Here is a 20,411-nt window from a genome sequence, read left to right as displayed (position 1 = left end):
AAAAAAAAATATGAGTATTATTTAAGTGTGACCCTTGGTATTTTTATACTATTTTTGCCCTTTTTTAAAATAAATGTCATTATATCTTAGTTTTACAAAAAAAATTGAAATATAACATAATAATATTACATAGTAAATAATTTTTCAAAGTTTCGCGAAATACGGATTAATTAGATCATTCATTAAAATTAATCATATGTTCGTTAGACACTTGATCGGATGAGAAATATCATTTTTTCAACAAATTCGCATCTCGATGAAGGGACTTTTAATACCTAATCGAGCAATAATTTTACATGAATGATTTAATCAATAAGCACAACAAAATCAATGATTTCGATCATCATGATTATGTCACGACCATGTGGTTATTGTACATCAGCAATTGCAAAGACTTAATTTACTATCCATTGCGTCCCAATGAAGGGGCTTTCTGAACTCAACTGAGCCAAAAATTTACATGATTGCTATAATCACTAAGCCCAACAAAATTAACGATCTTGATCGTCATGATTGTGTCACTGTCGCGTGGCTACTGTACACTCAACTACTGCACAAGATTTAGTTTACTATCAAGTAAGTTGAACGTATAGATTATAAAGATTAGTGTCAAGTCTATTTTTATAATTGTCGATCTAAACAGTTAGGATTTCACCTTTTACTGATTACATCATTTCTACTAAAATTTGAGATAATCGGATATTGACAAACATATGATCAGAAGACATTAATGCGTTCGGAGGCATTAAAGTCTTTATGGTGCATCACTCGAGCCCATATTGTGGTCTTTTTTTGCCATCCGAACCGTTTATCGTTTACATAACATGAATTAGATTAGTTTGTACCAGCATGCAGTTAATCAAGTATCGTTAGACGTTTGATCATAACAAAACATATCGTTTTATCAATGAATTTGTATCCCGATCTATGAAGCGGCTTACTAAACTCGATTGAGCCAAAATTTATGTGACTGATTTCATCAACAAACACAATGAAATTAACAGGATTGATTGCTAAAAAAAATTTATGTGAGAGATTATGTTTGATGTTGTATTTCAATTATTATATATGCAGCATTGTTACAAAAGAAATTAATATTTACAAAAGAAAATCATTTAGCGAGGAATAATTTTCGTCTGTCATTTGTCCAAAAATTTCCAATTAGTGGCGGGATTGGGAAAAAGGAGTGGCGCGCAGGAGGGGAAAAAAAAAGAGACAAAAGCGGCACCGTTTGGGCAAAAAGGGAATGCTAGTCCTACTTGTTTCCTTTCTCTCTTACGTCTCATAACCCTCTCTCTCTCTCCTCTTCTCTTCTCTTCTCTGGTGAAGTTGCAGAGAACACTTCGATGAATCTGTGGTAACTCTTCTCTGAGATTTTAGGTACACTGGTAAGTTTTCATCTCTCGTTTCCCATATATTCCTGCAAACATCCTAAATCCCAGTTGATTTGTTGTGATTATTTGGGGCAAAGGTCTCATAATCTTACACACACACACACACACATATATGTTTATACATGGATCTGTGTATATATATGCACTTATATGTTAGTATTTCTCCAATCTATAGTCACAAAACCCCATCAATGCACCGACTCTCACAATAATGAAAAGATGAAACCGAGCAAAAAAAAAATAATGAAAAGCTGAATACACCGTGAGGAAATCAAGAATCTTGAAACCACATGTATGGAATATATTTTTTTTTTTTTGCTGAAATTAAGCACATGCAGAAGAGGCCTCATTTATTTACTCTATGTCTTTGTCTTTAATTAATCTATGTCTTTGTATTTAATTAATCTATGTCTTTGTGTTTATTTACTCTATGTCTTTATGTGCTGAAATTAAGCACATGCAGAAGGGGTATTCAGTGTGGGGTTCTTTGCGTGTGGGGGTTTCAATTTCTGGTGCGGTAGCTGTGGGAGTACAGGGGTTTCAATTTTTGGGGTGGGGGCTGATTGGGGTTGGGTGTGTGGGAGTACGATTCTGAGGGTGAAGAGAGGTGCCATGTCTTATACTCAAAGAATGCAGCTCATTATTGATATGCTCTCCAGAATCTATACTGCTGGTTTTGGAACCTACATTGTTGGTTTCTTTGTGGCACCTGTGGCAAAAATGTTAGATATGGGATGGACTACCGGTGGAATGTTGGTGAACTACTCTGTTCTATGGCTTGTGGCTGTTCAAATCACTTGTGGCAGTCCCTTTCATGTACACTGCGGTTATTTGTCTCCCTTTTCATGGGGGTTGTTTTCCTTTTCTGTTTTGTTTGTCTGCTAGTTGATTGCTTATCAACCGGCTTTTCGATTTTTTTGGCTTGATATTTTTGGATAGGTGCCAACCTTGTTGAAAAGTATCCAGTGCGTCTTGTTGCCATTTTTTCTTTTGGGACTATCTCTTGTATTTTGTTCTCCTCTCTCTTAATATATCTTTCTTCTTCGCCATTCAAAAAAAAAAAAAAATTTTGGGGGCTTTGATTCTGGTGTTGTGGTTGGTTATGTGGAGTGCTTGGGAGATGTTAGGGGCTTCTATTCTGTCAATGGAACTCAGCTAGCACGACCAAACTGGTGCTGGATTTATATTACCATCTGCTATTTTTGTTGTTGCTTATTCTGGAACTAAAAGAATCTGAGTTGGATTCATGTTCTCTTTTTTTTGTGATCATAATTTTGAGCATTTGATATACTATACGAAAAGTAAATAGTAAATCATACTTGATGAGAAAGAGGTACTAAGAAAGTTTGAGATCTTTGGAGAAAACCAATTTTAAACACTACATTGAACTGCCCTTAACTTTCTTTTATTTCTTTTATTAACCTTGTAGAAAAAAAAAGAAAATCTAAATAGATTACATTACTTAATCTTTTAAACGTCAACAGCAATGTAAATTAACTTTAATTTAAGGTATTTTCTTCCCTTATATTCAATGTTCGTTCAATTTTATATATTGTTTGATGGTTGGTCTATTCTTATTCTTTGTCGTCTTATAGATATGCAAAGACGTCTACTAGAGGTGGAGGACGAGGAGGTCGTGGAATGACAAGTCATGGAATAACTCCTCATGGTGTGACTACAAGATCAGTGCTTACTCCTATTGTGAAATTTACGCCAAATAATGATGTGACTACAAGATCAGCAATTACTCCTGCTGTGTAATCTAAGCCAAATAATGATCCAGAGCAAAGAACGGTGTGAATCCTGACCTTCCTGAGACTTGGAAGGAGACTCATTACAGCCAAAAGAGACGATGTAATAGTTTAGAAACTGTATATGTAAGTGGAAAACATCTCATAATGTATTAGTTTTATCTTCTAGAAAAATTTGTTTTGATTGTCTAGGCATAATTTACTGTGATATTTGCAGAAACAGTTAAAAGATGTTCATGATCAAGCGATGGCAAATGGATTTGTTCCTTTGACAGATGAGGAGCTCTCATGTATAGTCTTTGGACCCTTTTCAGGATACGTACGTGGTTTAGGACATGGTCCCAAGCCTAGCCTAACAAAATCTGGCCAAGCTTCTCGGGCGCAACTTATAAGAGATGTTGAAGAGGCTAAAGAAGAAGCTACAGCAGTGCAGAAGAAGTGTGAGGAAGCTCTAGTTGAAGCAACACAAGCTCGTACAAATACTGAGCAACTAGCAGAAACCATGGCTTACATGCAATCCCAATTAAATTTCTTGTTACAGCAAAATGGTCGCAACATGCGTTCCAATGATGCTAGTGAGTATCTATTCCTTACTTTTTTTATACATGCTAAGACTGAAACTCAATTGAAAAACTTAGGTCCTTGAATATCAGAAACAGAGTTTTAGTTGTAAGAAATCTGCGTATAAGTGCTGGAATGATGTTTCCAGTGCTAGAACTGTCGTTTCAAGTGCAGAAACTGGTGTTACATGCTGGAAATTAGGTTTAATAAGTAAAAGTGTGAATCAAAATGTTGGAATGAGTCCTAGTTGCTGAAACTGGGAATTATCTATGCAGGGACATAACCTTTTACAAGTTAGTTTAGAATTTCTAGACCATTTATTGCTTTCATAACCTTAAAATCACGTACCAAGAGAATGCCGATAACTTTTCACAATGTGTCTTGTATTCTATTGTTTCTAAATGATATACCTTGAAACTTCTACTGCATAAGTTCAACCCTCCGACTTGGGTTGGTAGACAGTGCCGGCCAATTCTAATGATTGTGGTTCGATTTTTTGTGGCCTTGATTGAATACGTCATATTTATGTGCTGAGGGGAACTAATGGCAGAGAGTTGGTTTTTTACTCTGTTGTTAGAACCCCCTTGGAAGAGCTACGCTAGTATACTAATATACTTTCCTGGCCTAGAGTGAAAGACATCTAATGAGTATAAATTTTTTTATAGAAATTTGTTGGGATATTCATGTTTAGTAGTGATGGTATATTGTAATCAAATAGTAATCAAGACTAGAATTTCTAAACCTTTCCATTTTACTACATTTATGTAGATTGCTCAACGAATGATGGTGATCTTTTTGTGGATGAAAATGCAATGGAGTACTAGATGGGAATTAAACCAATGATGTTTGGAGGACAAAGCCGCTTTTTACCTTTTGTTTTTTGGGACTTCTAGATGGAAGAAGGATACTTGAAGGATGCAATTAGTTTCTGGTACTCAACAGTACATAATTTGGTATTTCATTGTTGCCTTTTGTTTAAAGGACTTCTGGTACTTGACAATATGATATAGTACTTCATTGTGGAGGATATTGGAAGGAGGCTTTTGGTATTTAACAGTACATAATATAGTACTTCATTGTGGTTTTTGTATAGATACTTGATATTATGTTTTGGGAATTGAGGTATCATGTTTTGACATTGAGAATTGTTTTAATACTCCTACAATTATTTTTGAGTTTGATGGATTGTGTTATTTGAATAATATAGCAGATCATTGTACGACAAGAAGCAAAAAAAGAACAATTACCAAGGGGGTTTTTTGTCGCTAAAAGAGTAATTTGTGACAAGAAAATTATTTTTTATTTGCGATAAGAAAACTATTTTTTATTTGCGAGGATGAGTTTCTTTGCAAATTGTATTTCTTCTTTTGGGATAAAATTTTATTTCCTCGCCAAAAAATGACTTTTTGCTAGGGAATTTAACTTGTCGCTAGTGGGTGCACCATTTTGTGAGGAAATGCTTAGTCGCTAAACATATATATTCGGCGAGGAAACATGTGTTGTTGCTACTTATGGGTCATTTTGCAAGGAATGTTTTTGTTGCTAAACATTTAAATTTTGCGAGGAAATTCGGGTTGTTGCTATTAAATGCACCCTTTTTGTGAGGAAACATGTGTTGTTGCTACTGAGGGGTTATTTTGTGAGGAATTTTTTTTGTTGCTAAAAATTTATATTTTGCGAGGAAAGTCGGGTTGTTGCTATTGAATGCACCCTTTTTGCGAGGAAATAATTTGTCGCCAAACATGTATGTTTGGCGAGGAACGGGATACTTATAGCGACTAATTTGTTTTACATTAGTGTCAAATGATATTCCTCGCAAAATGGGTCATTCAATAGCAACGACCAAAACATCCTTGCAAAAAATAACCCTTTGGCGAGGAAAAAATATTCGGTCGCAAAAAAGAATCTGAGACTACCCATTTGCGAGGAATGGACGACGAATGAAATTTTGTCGCAAAAGCCCTTTTGCGAGGAGAATTAAGCAGTTAGCGAGAAATATATTTCCTCGCAAAAGGCTTGATTTCTTGTAGTGACATGGATATCTACTAATTTTTGAAACAGAAAGTTTGATTTTTTTTCAAAAAATGTATTTTTTTAGGTCCTACGTTTGTGGACAATTTTTTTTTTTTTTGTGAAACAGATGGAGTATATACATTTATGTGTGTGTTTGTGTTATTTGTATGTATTGACAATATTATGTGGTAAATATAAGGTACGTATATAATCTTGTATTTGTTAGTTTTTATCGATTTTTTGAGAATTATTGCTTCTTCATATGACGAGACGAATTTAAAAAGTACAAAATTACGATTAAAATCTAATTTTTTTTTAATAAAGACAAAGATAAGTCAATAAATTAATTTTTTGGTCTTTATTTAAAAAAATTGGGGTTTAATTTGGTTATAATTTTTTACTTTTTAGATACCTCTCATCATGAAGAATCAATAATCCTCAAAAAATCGACGAAAAACTAACTAATGCAAATTTTGTTTGAATAAGGACCAAAAAGCTTTCTGGCTTAGTTAAAATGCCAGACGAAACCTAAAAAGATATAAAAGTATGTAATAATGCATCTAGTGTAAAATATTTGTATATGTGTACTGCATATGTAAGGATAAAAAAAGGAAATTGATGGAGGGATTTCCAAACGACGTCGTTTTGTGTATCAACACAATTTAGTTTTGGAGCCCCTTCTATCAATTTTTGAAGTGCCAAAGTCACAATCTTAAAAAAAAACTGTATGTGTAGGTTATATATATATTAGATATTGCAATATTACTAATGAAATGTAAGTTGGCGCAGTTGGTAGACATGTGATGTGGAGACTTTGAGGTCTCAAGTTTGAAACGCGGGTTAGGCGGAAGCAAACAATTGAATTCGGGGGCAAGCGGAAGCCCAACATCGACAGATGTACATTTTTTTAAAATTGACTTTTGGCGATGCAAAAATCTCGTTGGCAAAAGTGTCACTCTCTTTGATTTTAAAATTCCTTTTATCGACGCAATACCATTTGCCGACAGATATGCCGACGCAAACTTGCATCGCTGAAACTATACTTTTGCCAATGAAGGATAATTCACGTCGGCGAAACTCTTTCCCGATATATCAACGCCGACAGCTTACCGACACAAAATTTTTTGTCGGTGAATACCTTTGCCGACGTATATACACTTTTGTCGATGTACTTTGTTGTGTCGCCAAATCTACATTTTCTTGTAGTGCATGTTTGATAGCCATATAAGGTCTTGGGATTGGACTAATAAAGTGGTTTGGGCTTGATGAAGAATCTTGTTTGATTTGATTTTGGTGGGAGGGATTAGAAGTACCATGGGATTGTGAATCTCCCAAATGGACCGAATTATCCAACCCGAGGGTGTGTGAGTTATTAGTTTTTACAAATCCTATCCCCCTGGGATTGGAGTTGACATACTTTTATGCCCTCCTTTTCTACATAGATTGACACAATTACCATTTTGCTAATTTTTTTTTTACCATTTTGCACAAGGGTAAAAATGAAAATAGACATTTCAATCCAATCCTATCCCATGTAAAACAAACATGATAGATAATACTCCTATCGTTTAATCCGGTGCAAAACAAATATACTCCTTACCAATTCCTATCCTAGTCCCACTTCATTACCAATCCCCTCCAAAAAAAAAACCTGCTATCAAAGAAGCCCCTGGGATTGTAATTTTAAAACAACTTACAAGGCTTCAACTGTGTTGTACTTATACTTTCTGATCTGATTGTAAGGAAACATGTTGGGATTGTAATAGGGCTTATAGTTGGCCCAACGTATAGTTGAGTTTGTAGAGCTCCTACATTTCTCAGATAAAGCCTAGCCCGGAATATAGTATTATTTTAGGCCCAGATTAATTACTACTAATTTGTATTCACACTTTGGATTTTAGTTTTCCCATTCCACTCTGTCTTTAAAAAAGGAAAAATTCAAAATTCCCCCAAACTTTGACATCAATGTCCAATACAACTCCCAAACTTTAAAAACCTTTAATTTTACACCTAAACTTTTCTTATGTTATTCAAATAGACTCCTACTGTCTAAATCCGTTAAACTGGTAACAAAAATTGCTAACAGAGGTCATGCTAGCTAAACTTTTCATTTTTCCAGCTAAACTTTGAAAAAAAAATGACCGTTCCTAGCAATTTCGTCACCAATTTAACGGATTTAGACAATATGAGTCTATTTGAATAATGGAAGAAAAGTTTAGGTATAAAATCAAAGTTTTTTAAAGTTTGTGAGTCTATTACACATTGAGGTCAAAGTTTGGAGAGTATTTTGAAATTTTTCTTAAAAAAAAACGGAGTTAAAACTCAACCAGAACCATATAGCGGCTGCAGCATCTACTGAACTGAATTCCTGGAAAGAAAAAAAAAATCAACAAGAATTAAAACTCTAGTATCATTTAAATTTTTTTTCACTCGGCAAGTATAATTTTCTTTTTTGGTGAGATACATCAGGTCCTTTTGAGTTTTTGACTGGAATTAAATCATTAAATGTCGGTTTTAAGTAATTAATCACATAATCAAGATAGAAATTGTGTAAGACGATAAGAACAACGCGATGAGAAAAAAAAAATACAAGAACAATGAGCTAGAGATTATTCACTGAGAAGAGTTCAATCAACCATTGGAACCTTGCACCTGTTTAGTCGCGGGTTTTTTCAATGCTAAAATACTCATCGCATTCGTATCTCATTCATTTCTTAGCACAAATTAATATTTTCCGGTAATATGAGAAAATCTTGAGAAATCATAAACTTATCATACATTGAAAATAAACAGTACAACACAACTCTAGAATATAAGTTTCGAAAAGTGTCAGGGAAATATGCGTGGAAAAACGAATCTGGAAGACATATTTTGATAACTGCTACTCTACTACTAGTAAACAAGAAAGGCAGAAATTGTGTTGCTCTCAAGAGCAAAATGTCTACTACACTTATTTCTAACAGCGGACCATGTGCCTACCGACAAATTATTCTTTGCTCTTAGAGCAAGACCGTGTGGTACAACCGCAGAACCCCGTGATTGCGGTGGTTGTAAGTTAGGAACAAAATGACATTAGCGTGTCGTAACCGACGCGGAGCATTACTCTAGGAGCACTCACTAAAGTCTCGGCACCTGCCTACCTTGTCAAGAGAAAATGGTATGTAAGCTGGTCAAATCACTCCTAGTACTATTATTGAGGAAGCAGAAGAAAGGTAATTTATGCGTGCGCACCAACCTCTAGCACAAACATACAAAACATTAAAATGTCCTCTAGGCAAAAAGTCCAGAATTACTCACGATGGCAGCACAGCAAATGACTAGGACACTTGTGGCTATGGCTCTACACAAGAAAGATGACTCTCAAGCACCACACATTTTTCATCCTCTCATCCCTCTGCCATCTCTCTCTCTCTCTCTCTCTCTCTCTCTCTCTCTCTCTCTGTGGCTCAACAAAACAATGCCCAACCTAGTTTCAGCAATGTCCCCAAAAGGGTACAAATCCTTGACCTCCATTAAGTGTTGCGAGGACACGGTCGGCGTGGCAAGAGTGAAATACGAGAATGGGTCGGCCACTTTCCCCGAAAAGAACCTCGTTCTTGATCGGGGCACCCTCCGGATTCCTCAGCCACCGCCCCGCCCGCGGAGGATAATACTGGTTAGACACGGACAGAGCGAAGGAAACGTCGACGAGGGCGTGTATACGAGGGTGGCAGATCCGAAGATAGGTCTGACGCAGAGAGGAGTGGAGGAGGCTGAGGAGTGTGGGAGGAGAATTCGAGAGATGATAGAGAGAGATGAAGCAGATGACTGGAGGGTTTACTTCTATGTCTCACCTTATAGAAGGACACTTGAGACACTTAGAAATGTGGCCAAGGCCTTTGGCCGCTCTAGGATTGCTGGAGTCAGAGAGGAGCCTCGTTTGAGAGAGCAAGATTTTGGTAACTTTCAGGACAGAGAAAAGATGAAAATTGAGAAAAAGCTTCGAGCTATTTATGGCCGTTTCTTCTACCGCTTTCCTAATGGAGAATCGGCTGCAGATGTTTATGATAGAATAACAGGTATCCAGCCTCTGCTATATTTCTCTTCCTGTAGTGTTCATGATAACTAGTAACACTGAAATAGCGTTGCAGGATTCAGAGAAACGCTAAGAGCAGATATTGACATAGGCCGGTTCCAGCCACCGGGTGAGCACACCCCAAATATGAACTTGGTACTGGTATCACATGGCTTGACATTACGGGTCTTCTTAATGAGGTGGTACAAATGGACCGTGGAGCAATTTGAAGGACTCGTTAACATGGGCAATGGAAAGATGATTGTCATGGAACGGGGTTTTGGTGGCCGGTAATCTCTCTCTCTTACACACACTCTCTCAAGTCTCAAGGTTTCATTTATCTCTACTCTGTATAAGGAACCATTCTATTCGTGTATAAATAAAGTAATGCTATACAAACAGGGTCAAACTCATACTGGAGTAGGAAATGAAATATAAATTATATGGGCAGGGTTTTGCCAACTAACATAACATCGACAGTCGTAAGTAAAATCAGGACGATTGTGGGCAATGACACCGCAAAATTGGAGGTTTTCATTTACAAGCTACTATAAACTATTAAATCGGCAAATGAAAACAATAGAGTAAGCGAAATCCTCATATGCATGCATCGTTACGCATCTTGACTCTTGATCATGTCATGTTTGAACACTATGAATTGATTCGAACAGGTACAGCTTATTAGTGCACCACACGGAACAAGAATTACGAAAATTTGGTTTGACGGATGAAATGCTGACTGATCAGGAATGGTAAGCATTAGCCTCTCAGATAGCTAATTTTTTCTTAACTAATTTCCAAATGCATTCAGCTTTTCTTAGCCAAACAGGAGAATAATTTTGATTTCCAGGTTAACTTGATAGTTTTTTGGTTCCTTATTGAAGGCAAAAGAGGGCAAAGCCAGGGGAACTAAATTTCCCATCTTTCTTCACCCATTTGGATGATGAAGACAACAACGCATGAATCAAGGGGAAATTATCTCACCTGTGTAGGCGTGGTGTGGAAGCACAGAACTGAACTTTTTAGCAACATAGACTTTATGCACCACGAACTTGGATATCTGCTGTAAATTTGGTAACGTGGTTTCTCTGATCTGGTAGTAGAACACACAAAACCTGCCACGCCACCGATGATGGGAAATATCTTCCAGCAAATAACTGACTAGATTTAGATCACTAAACCCACATCTAACCCAAGGAAGAGTAAATCCACAATTTTGGTTGAGGGTGATCCGAGTGTTCCCTTCCTTTAATGCATGTTCGCATGCTCTCCAAAAACTTTATCTCAATGGTAGTCGTTTGAGAAGCCTGCTTCTCTTCATTCCCCATTTTGCTCTGGAATCTGGACACCAGAAGACAAGGTAATGGTTTGTAGCAAGTATGAATTACATACTGGGAGATATCACATTTTTTGGCTTCTATACCAGTTCTGGTTAAGTATGACAAGAAAAATCCAACCTCTAAGCATAAGTGCCTGACCTTGTCCTTGCATATAATGAAGTTGACAAGATGTGCAAAAACCTTAGAAATTAGTAAAGATATATTTCGAATTAATTGGAAGAGATTACTGGAAGATTGCATGAAAATAGACATCGAAATCCAGGCCAAAATGGAAGTAAACATCTTCTTTCTGAATTTGCGGTTCTAATCTACTGCAAAAACTATCATTACATATGTCTAAATATTGGTCTAGTCATCACAGTAGTAACTTCCAACAAATAATGCCACATGAGCATGCACTTTTAAAAGGTTGAACCCCTTCAAATCCCAGGCCAAAGCTAAAAAATCAAAAAGAAAAAGATACCATACGGAGCAAAGTTAATGTTCATAGCAAAACTACCTTGACAGTAGACAGAAGGTGCAGCAAATGAAGTTATCTCTTGTTGAATCTAATACAACAGGAGATAACTTCTTCGTTTCATTCATGAGTTCACCTCCCTCATCAATGAAACATAAAAGGTTGAAGTACAATGCAAGGTCAAGAAAACCCAAATAAGATACAATCACCACCATGTAGTGAAAGAAGAGCAGCCTCATTCTCTTTTAAGTGTAAGCTTTGAGGTCCATAAATCATCTGACATTGGTGAGGCTGTTCTGACTTTGTCATTTCGCCGATAAAAGTCATCTTGCACCTACCCAGGTTACCTTCAACTAAATTCTTTCCTTGGGAACACAATCTTTGCCAAATTTCATAAGTTTCCAAGGCCAAAGAAAACATTTTCCCCCAAGCAAATGCAACATGACTATTTTTGCTTGATATGAATTGAGCTCAATACCAGTTTGCTACTCCCTTCATCCCATTTTGGTTGTCCATTTCGTTATTCGTGTCAGTTTTTAATCGCTTATATCTTCCAATATGAATTTCCAAAAATATGCAATATGGATCTTGTTTGATAGTTCTCGACTAGGTCTATAATACAAAATTTTCAAAATTATGAAAAATATTGTAAATTGGGAGATATAAGCGCTTAAAGAATGGCACGAATAATAAAAATGAACAAAGAAAATGGGACAGAGGGAGTGATAAACAATGGCCATACTCCGAATATAGATGTGACAAATTTATGCAAGTGATACCATACAAAATGTAACAAACCACACAACTCGCTATCCTTCAATAACAAAAAGGTAATGAGTTAATAGTGCATTCAGCTTCTTACAAAACGTTAATATGTAGAACAGCAATCTAAAGCCCAACAAAACATGAATTTATCGTGAAAAATGGTTTCTCCATGAAACCGGCATAAACTCAACTAAAATTCAGTAAGGGCCAATTCACCATACAGCTATATCCAACAGGGGCTTGGACAGCATTGCAACTGATTACCATGACATAGACCGTTGTCTCTTCAGTCTTCACCATGTGTCTGCCAGAAGAATTTGGCAAAGAAAGGACGTCTAATATGGCGTATGTGTCCAAGAATGCACCCGTGATACAGCACAAAATGACCGCATTAACCATAGCCGCTAATGTCTCCCCTCAGTGTTTTTACAGTTAGGTCTTCATGGCTAGCCATTTGTCAACACCTGCCAGTCCTGGTTTACAAGAAATAGCCCTTGGTTTTTTCAGAAAGAGAAAATACCCTACTTTGATGATTTTCAAAACCTAAAAGCAACAAGTCACAACAACCCATCATTTTCCTGAAAACAATTTCATTCATATATACTAACAGGAGGAAAAAAAAGAAAAACGAAAAAAAAGGTTTCCTTTCCAAATACAGAACTGCACAGAGTAAATCAGCAGTGATTATTCCCAACAAGAGGTGGAACGTGCACAAACATGTATGTCTTCTTCGAGATTAAACCCGAAATATGAATCAGAGAAGCAAATCACCCAGCTTCATGAATTCAGTCCCCTCGAAAAAACTGTTGGAGCCAGATTAGCAAGGGAGACTGAAAAACTTCCCAACGTGCAATAAGAACCAGGTGATTGTAGGATAAAAGGACATAAATCCACTGGAACCGTATTAACCCACAACTTGTAGATGAAAAATATCACAAGTTCTCAATGCTTGCAGTTGTAATTCGGATTTGCCGGGGCCGTTCAGGCTCACCATTTCGTCTCCAGAAAGCCCTCCTCCACCAAACTTCAAACCCTCTCTGTATATTTGGACAATCATCACCAGAGTTCAAAAACCGGTCGAACCAAGACATCAAAATTTCCTGCTGCCATGCTAGAGGCAGAGTAAGAATGGTGTTGCTTAGACCATCCTCGATCAAATGCCTGTCAAGGCCTTTCGATGCCCTTCTCATCCATCCAAAATCCTCATAAAATGGAACCAACCAGGTTTGCAACAGCAAACACCTTGCATCCTTAGAAGCCAACAAGTGCCCTTTTCCAATCCCAACAAACAACCTAGATGTCACACTGCTAACCTCATACCTATGAATGGCCGGCACTTTAGAATGTGCATCAGACAATTCCGATTGTGAAGCCCATGTCTTCAAAAAATCTTCAGCAATCTGCCTATCGATCAAAATATCAAGAATCCAATGCAAATTATCCGCCTGTCGTGCAATCTGGCCCACATCCTGCAAATCTGCCTCAGCTGCTCGCAAAAAGTGGTGGTGAAGCAATTGCAAACACCCATCACAAGCAGAATACAAAGACTCTTTCTTCAAATCATTTTGAGAGGAATTCTCACGAAGCATTTTGGATACCAATCCCTTCATCTCTCGCCTTGCCTTCTCATCTTTCCCCTCCAGAACCACCCGCAAAAGTTTGAGCAGCACCTCTTCATTGTCGCGCCCCTCATCAACCCCAGCAGTAACATCCACAGAAACTCTCTTAAGAACTTCCCCTGCCCCCACCCCTTCAAGCCGAAGCTCCGACAACAGAGAAGCCACTTTCTCCTCTTCGTCCTCAGCCCATGGAGCAGCCTCTAAGTACTCCAAACATGACAAAACCCCAGCATCAAACCCAATTGTAGCTGAAACCTATATCATAAGAACATAAAAAACAATTCAAACTCCTAATACTCCAGAACACTATTTTCACATATACAAGACCACCTCCGACTCTCACACTCTTTTCCAAATTGTTGATTTGGATAGAAACTACAACGTACAAACCACTTCAATGGTGCTTCATCAAATCTTTGGAAAAGAATAATCAACTTGTCTGCAATACTCAATTTAACCATTTTGTATGACAAAATGAATGCACCAATCCTTGTTACTCTATTAAGCATTTCAGTCAAATCTTTTTTTAAAAATTCCAAACTTATTCCCAAGAGCTTTTTTCAAGAAATTTGATAAAAAAACTCATTTCTTCCTTAATCTGATATCAAAATTGGAAAGGTTGGAGATCATCGTTTGCTGTGGTTAGAACAAGTTCATATCAGTGAAATCACCACCAGGTCACCTGTACCCATTTGCCAATGTGCCTCTGTTCCGTGCAATTTCAGTCTTTTGTCCGATCTTGCAACTGAAATTGCCCGAAATAGAGGCACTTTCGGTACAAGTGATGTGAACTCGCTCAAGTCTCCATTGTGAGATTTCAATGCACGAATATATTATCTTGTTTAAATGAAAGTATATACATGTCTTGTGCAATCCTCCGGCTGAAATTGCACGAAAGATACGCATTTTCGATGCAGGTGATTTGAACCCGTTGATATCTCCATTGTGAGATTTCAATGTAAGGCTATGATAATCTCATCATTCAACATATACGCAATGCCCATATCAATGTGTACACGATTTATAATTATTAGTTACCTTCAAGATCCCAAGAACCCTAGTGACATCCTCCCTCATAAGCCTCCTCCTCAAATCCTTACAATACATCAACCTCAACGTCTCCACATAAACCTCAATATCATCACAATCCTCAATCTCCACAACACAACTCCCATTACCAGGACTCCGCTCCTTCTCCTGCCTCGACCGCCTCTCCGTCAACCTCGCAGCGAAAAACCGGCTGTGACCGACCAAGATCTGCCTGTGCACGTTCATCGTGACCGAGACCCCGTCCTTGGCGCTCAGATTCAGCCTTACGTCGCTCGTATTCGCGTCGTTGAACTGGCTCCCCGGACTCTTGCAAGCCAGGAGCTCGTGCAGCCGCTGTTGGATCGGAATCTGGGGTAACAATTTGGGATTTGTTAAAACGGCGCCGCCGTTAGGGTTAGGGTTAGGGATGTGTGGTGGTGGTGGTCTGCTGGGGTTGATAACGCAGTCGGGTTCGTTGGCCATCATTTCGAACAGGGTCGGGCTGGACCGGGTCGGAGGGGGAGACATCGGGTTGAGGAGGCCGGCGGTAAGGACGGAGTTGAATTTGGTGAGGGAGGAAGGGAAGGGATCGTGCGCGGCGGAGTCCATGGGCTTCGATGACGTGTCGGGCGGGGACGGCGGTGGCGGAGGAGGAGGAGGAGGGGGGAGTTTGTTGGGCGCGGCGGGGCAGCACCAGGAGTGGTGGGGCGAGACGACGATGGTGGGGCCCAGCTTGCTGCGCTGGTGGTCAGGTGGGTGCTGAGAGGCGGCGGTGGTGGTGGTGATGGTGGTTTCGCGGAAACGGCGGCGTTTGGGCTTGGAGCTGTTTGGATGGGTTTGGATTTTTAGAGTGGAAGTGGCCATGTGGGTGTGGTTTTATGATGACACTAGTACCGAAACGGGTTGGTTGTTTTTAGTTGGGTTGTCCGTTAGGGCAACGGCATCACAGAGAGAGGAGAGAGAGAGAGAGAGAGTGTGTGTGTGTGTGTTGGAGTAAATACAGACAATTTAATGGCGCGTTGTACGATATACAGAGAGAGAGAGAGAGGGGACGAGCGTTGAATAATTGGAGTCCCCACCAACCATTTTCTACTTTTGTTGCATATGCTTTTTTTTCCGGTTTTCATAACAACTCTTTTTCGAGCCGTTGGATGCATGTAAATCCGTACGAATTGTACATTTTGAAACACCATGTTCGGAGTTGGCCGGCAGGATCGGCTTCACTATGTTCGAAACCACTATATTCGATGCATGTGAACGTGACCCGTAAACTGTGTGCCTAGACTTCTCGTTCGTTTAATAACAATGTACATCCATGTGTGTGTTAGATTTTTCTAGTATTTGTGCATCTGGTTGCGTAAATGATTGTGTTAATAGACTTTCTAATTACGAGAGGATCTAGATCTGGGTTTTTCTTTTGCACCGGAGACTGGAATTGGCGTTTTTCTAGAGAGAGACGTGGAGAGGCAAGATGGAGCCCCACCATTTCTAGACTTCTAGTAGTTTTTAACAAGATTATGCTGGGACGACCACTTTTCTACGTTATGCTGGGAATTCATTTTGTTTTCATACTTTTGACATAGTAGTAGGCCCAAGATTCTCCCATTGTCCGACCGCGATGAATCGTGTGTCACACAGTAATTTTAATTTGACGATTCGAATTGTTTATTTTATAAGTTTCGGTATACTATATGGTTGCGCCTAAAGTATTTACTTATATAATTATATATTAAGATAATTGGCCCCAGTTGTACGTATTGGTTTTTGACTTTCATGGCAAAGAATCAAGGTAATCTTATGTGGCGCCTAAAGTATGTGCTCCATCAAGTGAAGTATGACAACTTAATTTTTTTAACGTTTTGAGTTATTCATTTTGTAGGTTGTTATATTTGTGTTATTTTTGTGCAAAAATTAGCGTTTGATCACCTAACATGTTGGAACTCTGAAGGCTTGATCGAATCATATTCAATTGTCTAGCAATAGTGCAAGGCCATCAAACTTCTCGAGATCACGAACATTTGCTGGTTTGGGAGTGGGAAATCCTTCTGGACTCTGTGTAAGGAGGTGGTGGCAGTGGATAAATGGGTGGAAGATCTGCTATGTGGAGATATGGCGAAGGAAACTAGCTCTGAGGTGGTGGGTGAAATTTTCCAGCTTCGTTGGGCCATCTGGAAAGCACGCAATCTGTTCGTGTTCAATAGTAAGTCTCCTAGTCCTGAAGAAGTGATCGATCAAGCTAAGAGGGCTAATGCTGACTACTTGAAAGCAATTTATGATGGGCTTTCTTCTGGTACTTTTCCTTTACCAACAAATGTTCGTGATGTAAGGTGGGAACCTCCTCCACCATCTTATGTCAAGTTCAATGTTGATGGAGCCTTCAAACCCTCCTGCAGCTTGGCTGCCTTTGGCATTATTGCTAGAGATTGTGGTGGGTCTGCTCTGTTATGATGTGGTGGTCGTGCTATGGTTTCTTCGGCAGTGGCTATAGAAACATGGGCGTTGAGAATTGCTTGTGTTACGGCGATGGAGCAGGGTTTTTCTGATGTGATCTTTGAGACAGACTGCAAAAACCTTGTTCGATATGTATCTAACCCCGAATCTGAGTGCCCTTGGCAGATTGAGACAATCATCGGTGATATAAGAAAATGGGCTATCTGTAATCGCTGGTCTTTTCGGTGGTGTGGTAGGAATCTTAACAAAGCAACTCACTGGGTTGCGGATCAAAAAAAAAAAAAACTCACTGGGTTGCATCCCAATGTAGAAAAGTTTCTAACTTTTTTCTTTCGGGTTGTATTTCGCCCGCGCTTGAGTCTATTTTGTACAAGGATATGTCGTGAGTTTATAGATATTATGACGTTTTAAAAAAAAAAAACTTCTCGAGGTGAATTTGTGTTTTAGGTATATGTTTGGTTAGATGTACACAATGCATTTTGGGCATTTGTAAAATGAGGGTGGCTTATTTACGGAGGCTCCGTGATTTCCTTATTTACGGAGTCACGCGATCTCAACAGTCCGTTTTAGCTTTAGACGGTAAGAATTTAAATAAAATTTTTTCTAGAAAAAGTTAAACTTTTACCCGAAAAAATTTCATTAACATCCGGACCGTTCAAAATAGATGGTCGCGATTCATCTCCGCAAACAACTATTTATGGAACGCTACGTTAAAAAGATTTTCCCTTCTAGAGTAAAGTAATACTCCACTATTTTAGTATTAAACAATCGATGGTATGTGACATCAGATGTATTGATAATTGTTTATTACCAACGTGATGGATAATCTGACCCACCTGAAAACGTAATAAAAGTTAATTAGTACAAAATTAGTTCTCAATCACTATTTTAGATTTATTGGTTTGAGCTGTACTACTCAATTGGCTTGGTCACATTCAGAAATACTCCATTACAAAAATAAATGAATAAATAAACCTAGACCAATTAGTGTATTGCGTTTCTCATCATTGACGTCGCTTTCCATTTGTCTAACATTGATTTCTTAAATAGTCCTTTCATAATTTGCTATCGAGTTTTACAAGGACTTTTCATTTGTCAACATTGATTTCTTAAATAGTTCTTTCATTATCTATTATCGAGTTTTACAAGGTCGGTTCATACACGGTACTTTACTTCGACTTCCATTGGATCCTAGTTGTGAATGGTGAGATTAATTTCCTAGGAATTAGTCAAAATGTCCGTAGGTTAACCCGAATATCCCGAATTATCAAATAGTAAAAAATTGTTCTTCTATTGCATTATGATGTGCCAAATGCACTTTATTCATCCTATATATCATCATGGACTTGTAAGATGATAACTTCCCTTGAATATGTTGCAAGAATGTCCCAAACTCTCAAAATAATTGTTTCTTACAAAATGAGATTGGCCACAAAATGAATGGTATTCTTTGCTTGGAGAGAGGAGAGACAGGATTTTGAGCAAAAACATAGTAGTAGTATTTTGGATCATTTGATGAGTTGTAAAGTACTTGGATACCTTAGTATTATTCTTTCTTGAGTTGCACTATTTCTTGGTGGTTGAGTGCATCACTTATTTTGTATTCAAAATTAAGGTAACCCATAAACAAAATGTACAAGATTGGATCCTTCATTATGAAAAGTGAGAGAGTCAGAGCACAAAAATCATCTTGTGTGTGGTTCCGTCGTTTTGTAGAGCTCGGCAGATTTCCTATCCTACGACTCCCCAACAAATAGGAGATTCTTTAGTTGCCTGCTGGTCATCCCTCTTCTCTCTTTTTTTGTTTGAAAATAAAGTATCCAGAATTACCCTAACTATTTATAAGTTGGTTCTTAGGCAAATAAAATAACACCCAATCATGATTTTCACTTTATTTACTACCTTGGGGCATTAAACATTATGTGTTGATGTTGGTCTTTCTCTCCCCGGCACATTACTCTCTTCTTCTTTTTAAATAACTAAATATCCGAACCAGCTTGCGTGGATATTACCTTTTTTTCTTTTTTTTTTTGTTGCAGTCACTACTTCAAGAGTAAATCTAAAGATTCTTGCAAGTTCTTTGGAGGATAAAGTATTGGGCTTCCCAATTATTGGGGGCCATTGACACATACCAGCCACTTAGATAAGCCCAATAATCAAAGCGTCCATTTGATGGACTGTGACTAGAGTCATAAACCGATGTTGTTCTCCTTAGTTTTTTATGGTTTTTGGACATTTTGTTCTTATAAAAAAAATATCTCACATTTATTAGTTTTGCGCCAGATTTTATGAATTATATTTATTTATCTTAAAGAGAAAAATCGGAAAAATAAAAATTTTCTACTATTACCTCATATTTTTGGAAATAACCCAGATAAAGTCTAAAAAGTTTAACTTTATCTTGGATATTTCTAAAAATATTTAGGTAAAATTCATAATTTTTTTACTCTTCTGGTTCGTCTCCAAAAATCCTCAAAAGTTTAACACAAGACTAAAATAATAAGGGAAAATAACGGCTCAAGACGTGTTTTGATAATTAATACCCACTAAGGACATGCTGAGAACATTTGTTAATGCTGAAAATATCCTTGACGGGTATTAATTATCAAAACACTTTATTGACCATCATTTTCCCAAATAATAAATGCTAAAAATGTTTGAGAGATTGTCTGTCCAATGTGGATTGTGTTTTCACATGTTGACCCACACAGGCAAAACCTGTCGGTGATATAAAGTCATAAAAATGGAAGTTACTTCATATATTCTATCATGATCAATAATGGATTAATTTACACTTAAAATAACAAATGGACAAAGCATATTAATAGCTGGAGATTCAGAATTTCAGATGTAGTTAATTAATATAGATATAACCACTCTGTTCAATAATGGATTAATTTACACTTAAAATAATAGAAAATTGATATTTGCACTCCCTTTTTTTATTAATGGCACTCCATTTTGTTCATGAAGTTAG

The 20,411-nt window shown here is 37.7% G+C and overlaps 3 protein-coding genes across 3 annotated transcripts; 2 read left to right on the top strand and 1 right to left on the bottom strand.

Moving 5' to 3' along the window:
* Positions 1–9,012: 9,012 nt before the first annotated feature.
* LOC131314781 (phosphoglycerate mutase-like protein AT74H) lies at positions 9,013–11,212 on the top strand. Its single transcript, XM_058343631.1, has 4 exons — positions 9,013–9,777; positions 9,850–10,063; positions 10,445–10,525; positions 10,658–11,212. Exons 1-4 carry the CDS (start codon positions 9,018–9,020, stop codon positions 10,734–10,736), a joined length of 1,134 nt encoding a protein of 377 aa, XP_058199614.1. The 5' UTR covers positions 9,013–9,017; the 3' UTR covers positions 10,737–11,212.
* A 1,696-nt stretch (positions 11,213–12,908) lies between these two features.
* On the bottom strand, positions 12,909–15,995 carry LOC131314773 (BTB/POZ domain-containing protein At1g63850). Its single transcript, XM_058343619.1, has 2 exons — positions 14,993–15,995; positions 12,909–14,209 (listed from the first exon to the last, which is right to left on the bottom strand). The coding sequence occupies exons 1-2, from the start codon at positions 15,845–15,847 to the stop codon at positions 13,268–13,270; spliced, it is 1,797 nt and encodes a 598-aa protein (XP_058199602.1). The 5' UTR covers positions 15,848–15,995; the 3' UTR covers positions 12,909–13,267.
* Positions 15,996–17,092: 1,097 nt separating this feature from the next.
* LOC131317591 (uncharacterized) lies at positions 17,093–19,559 on the top strand. Its single transcript, XM_058347128.1, has 3 exons — positions 17,093–17,411; positions 17,463–17,639; positions 19,474–19,559. Exons 1-3 carry the CDS (start codon positions 17,093–17,095, stop codon positions 19,557–19,559), a joined length of 582 nt encoding a protein of 193 aa, XP_058203111.1.
* The last annotated feature ends 852 nt before the right edge of the window (positions 19,560–20,411 follow it).

The sequence above is a fragment of the Rhododendron vialii genome, chromosome 2a (genome assembly GCF_030253575.1).
Source record: "Rhododendron vialii isolate Sample 1 chromosome 2a, ASM3025357v1".
NCBI lineage: Eukaryota > Viridiplantae > Streptophyta > Magnoliopsida > Ericales > Ericaceae > Rhododendron > Rhododendron vialii.
This window is presented reverse-complemented; position numbering and strand designations above follow the sequence as displayed.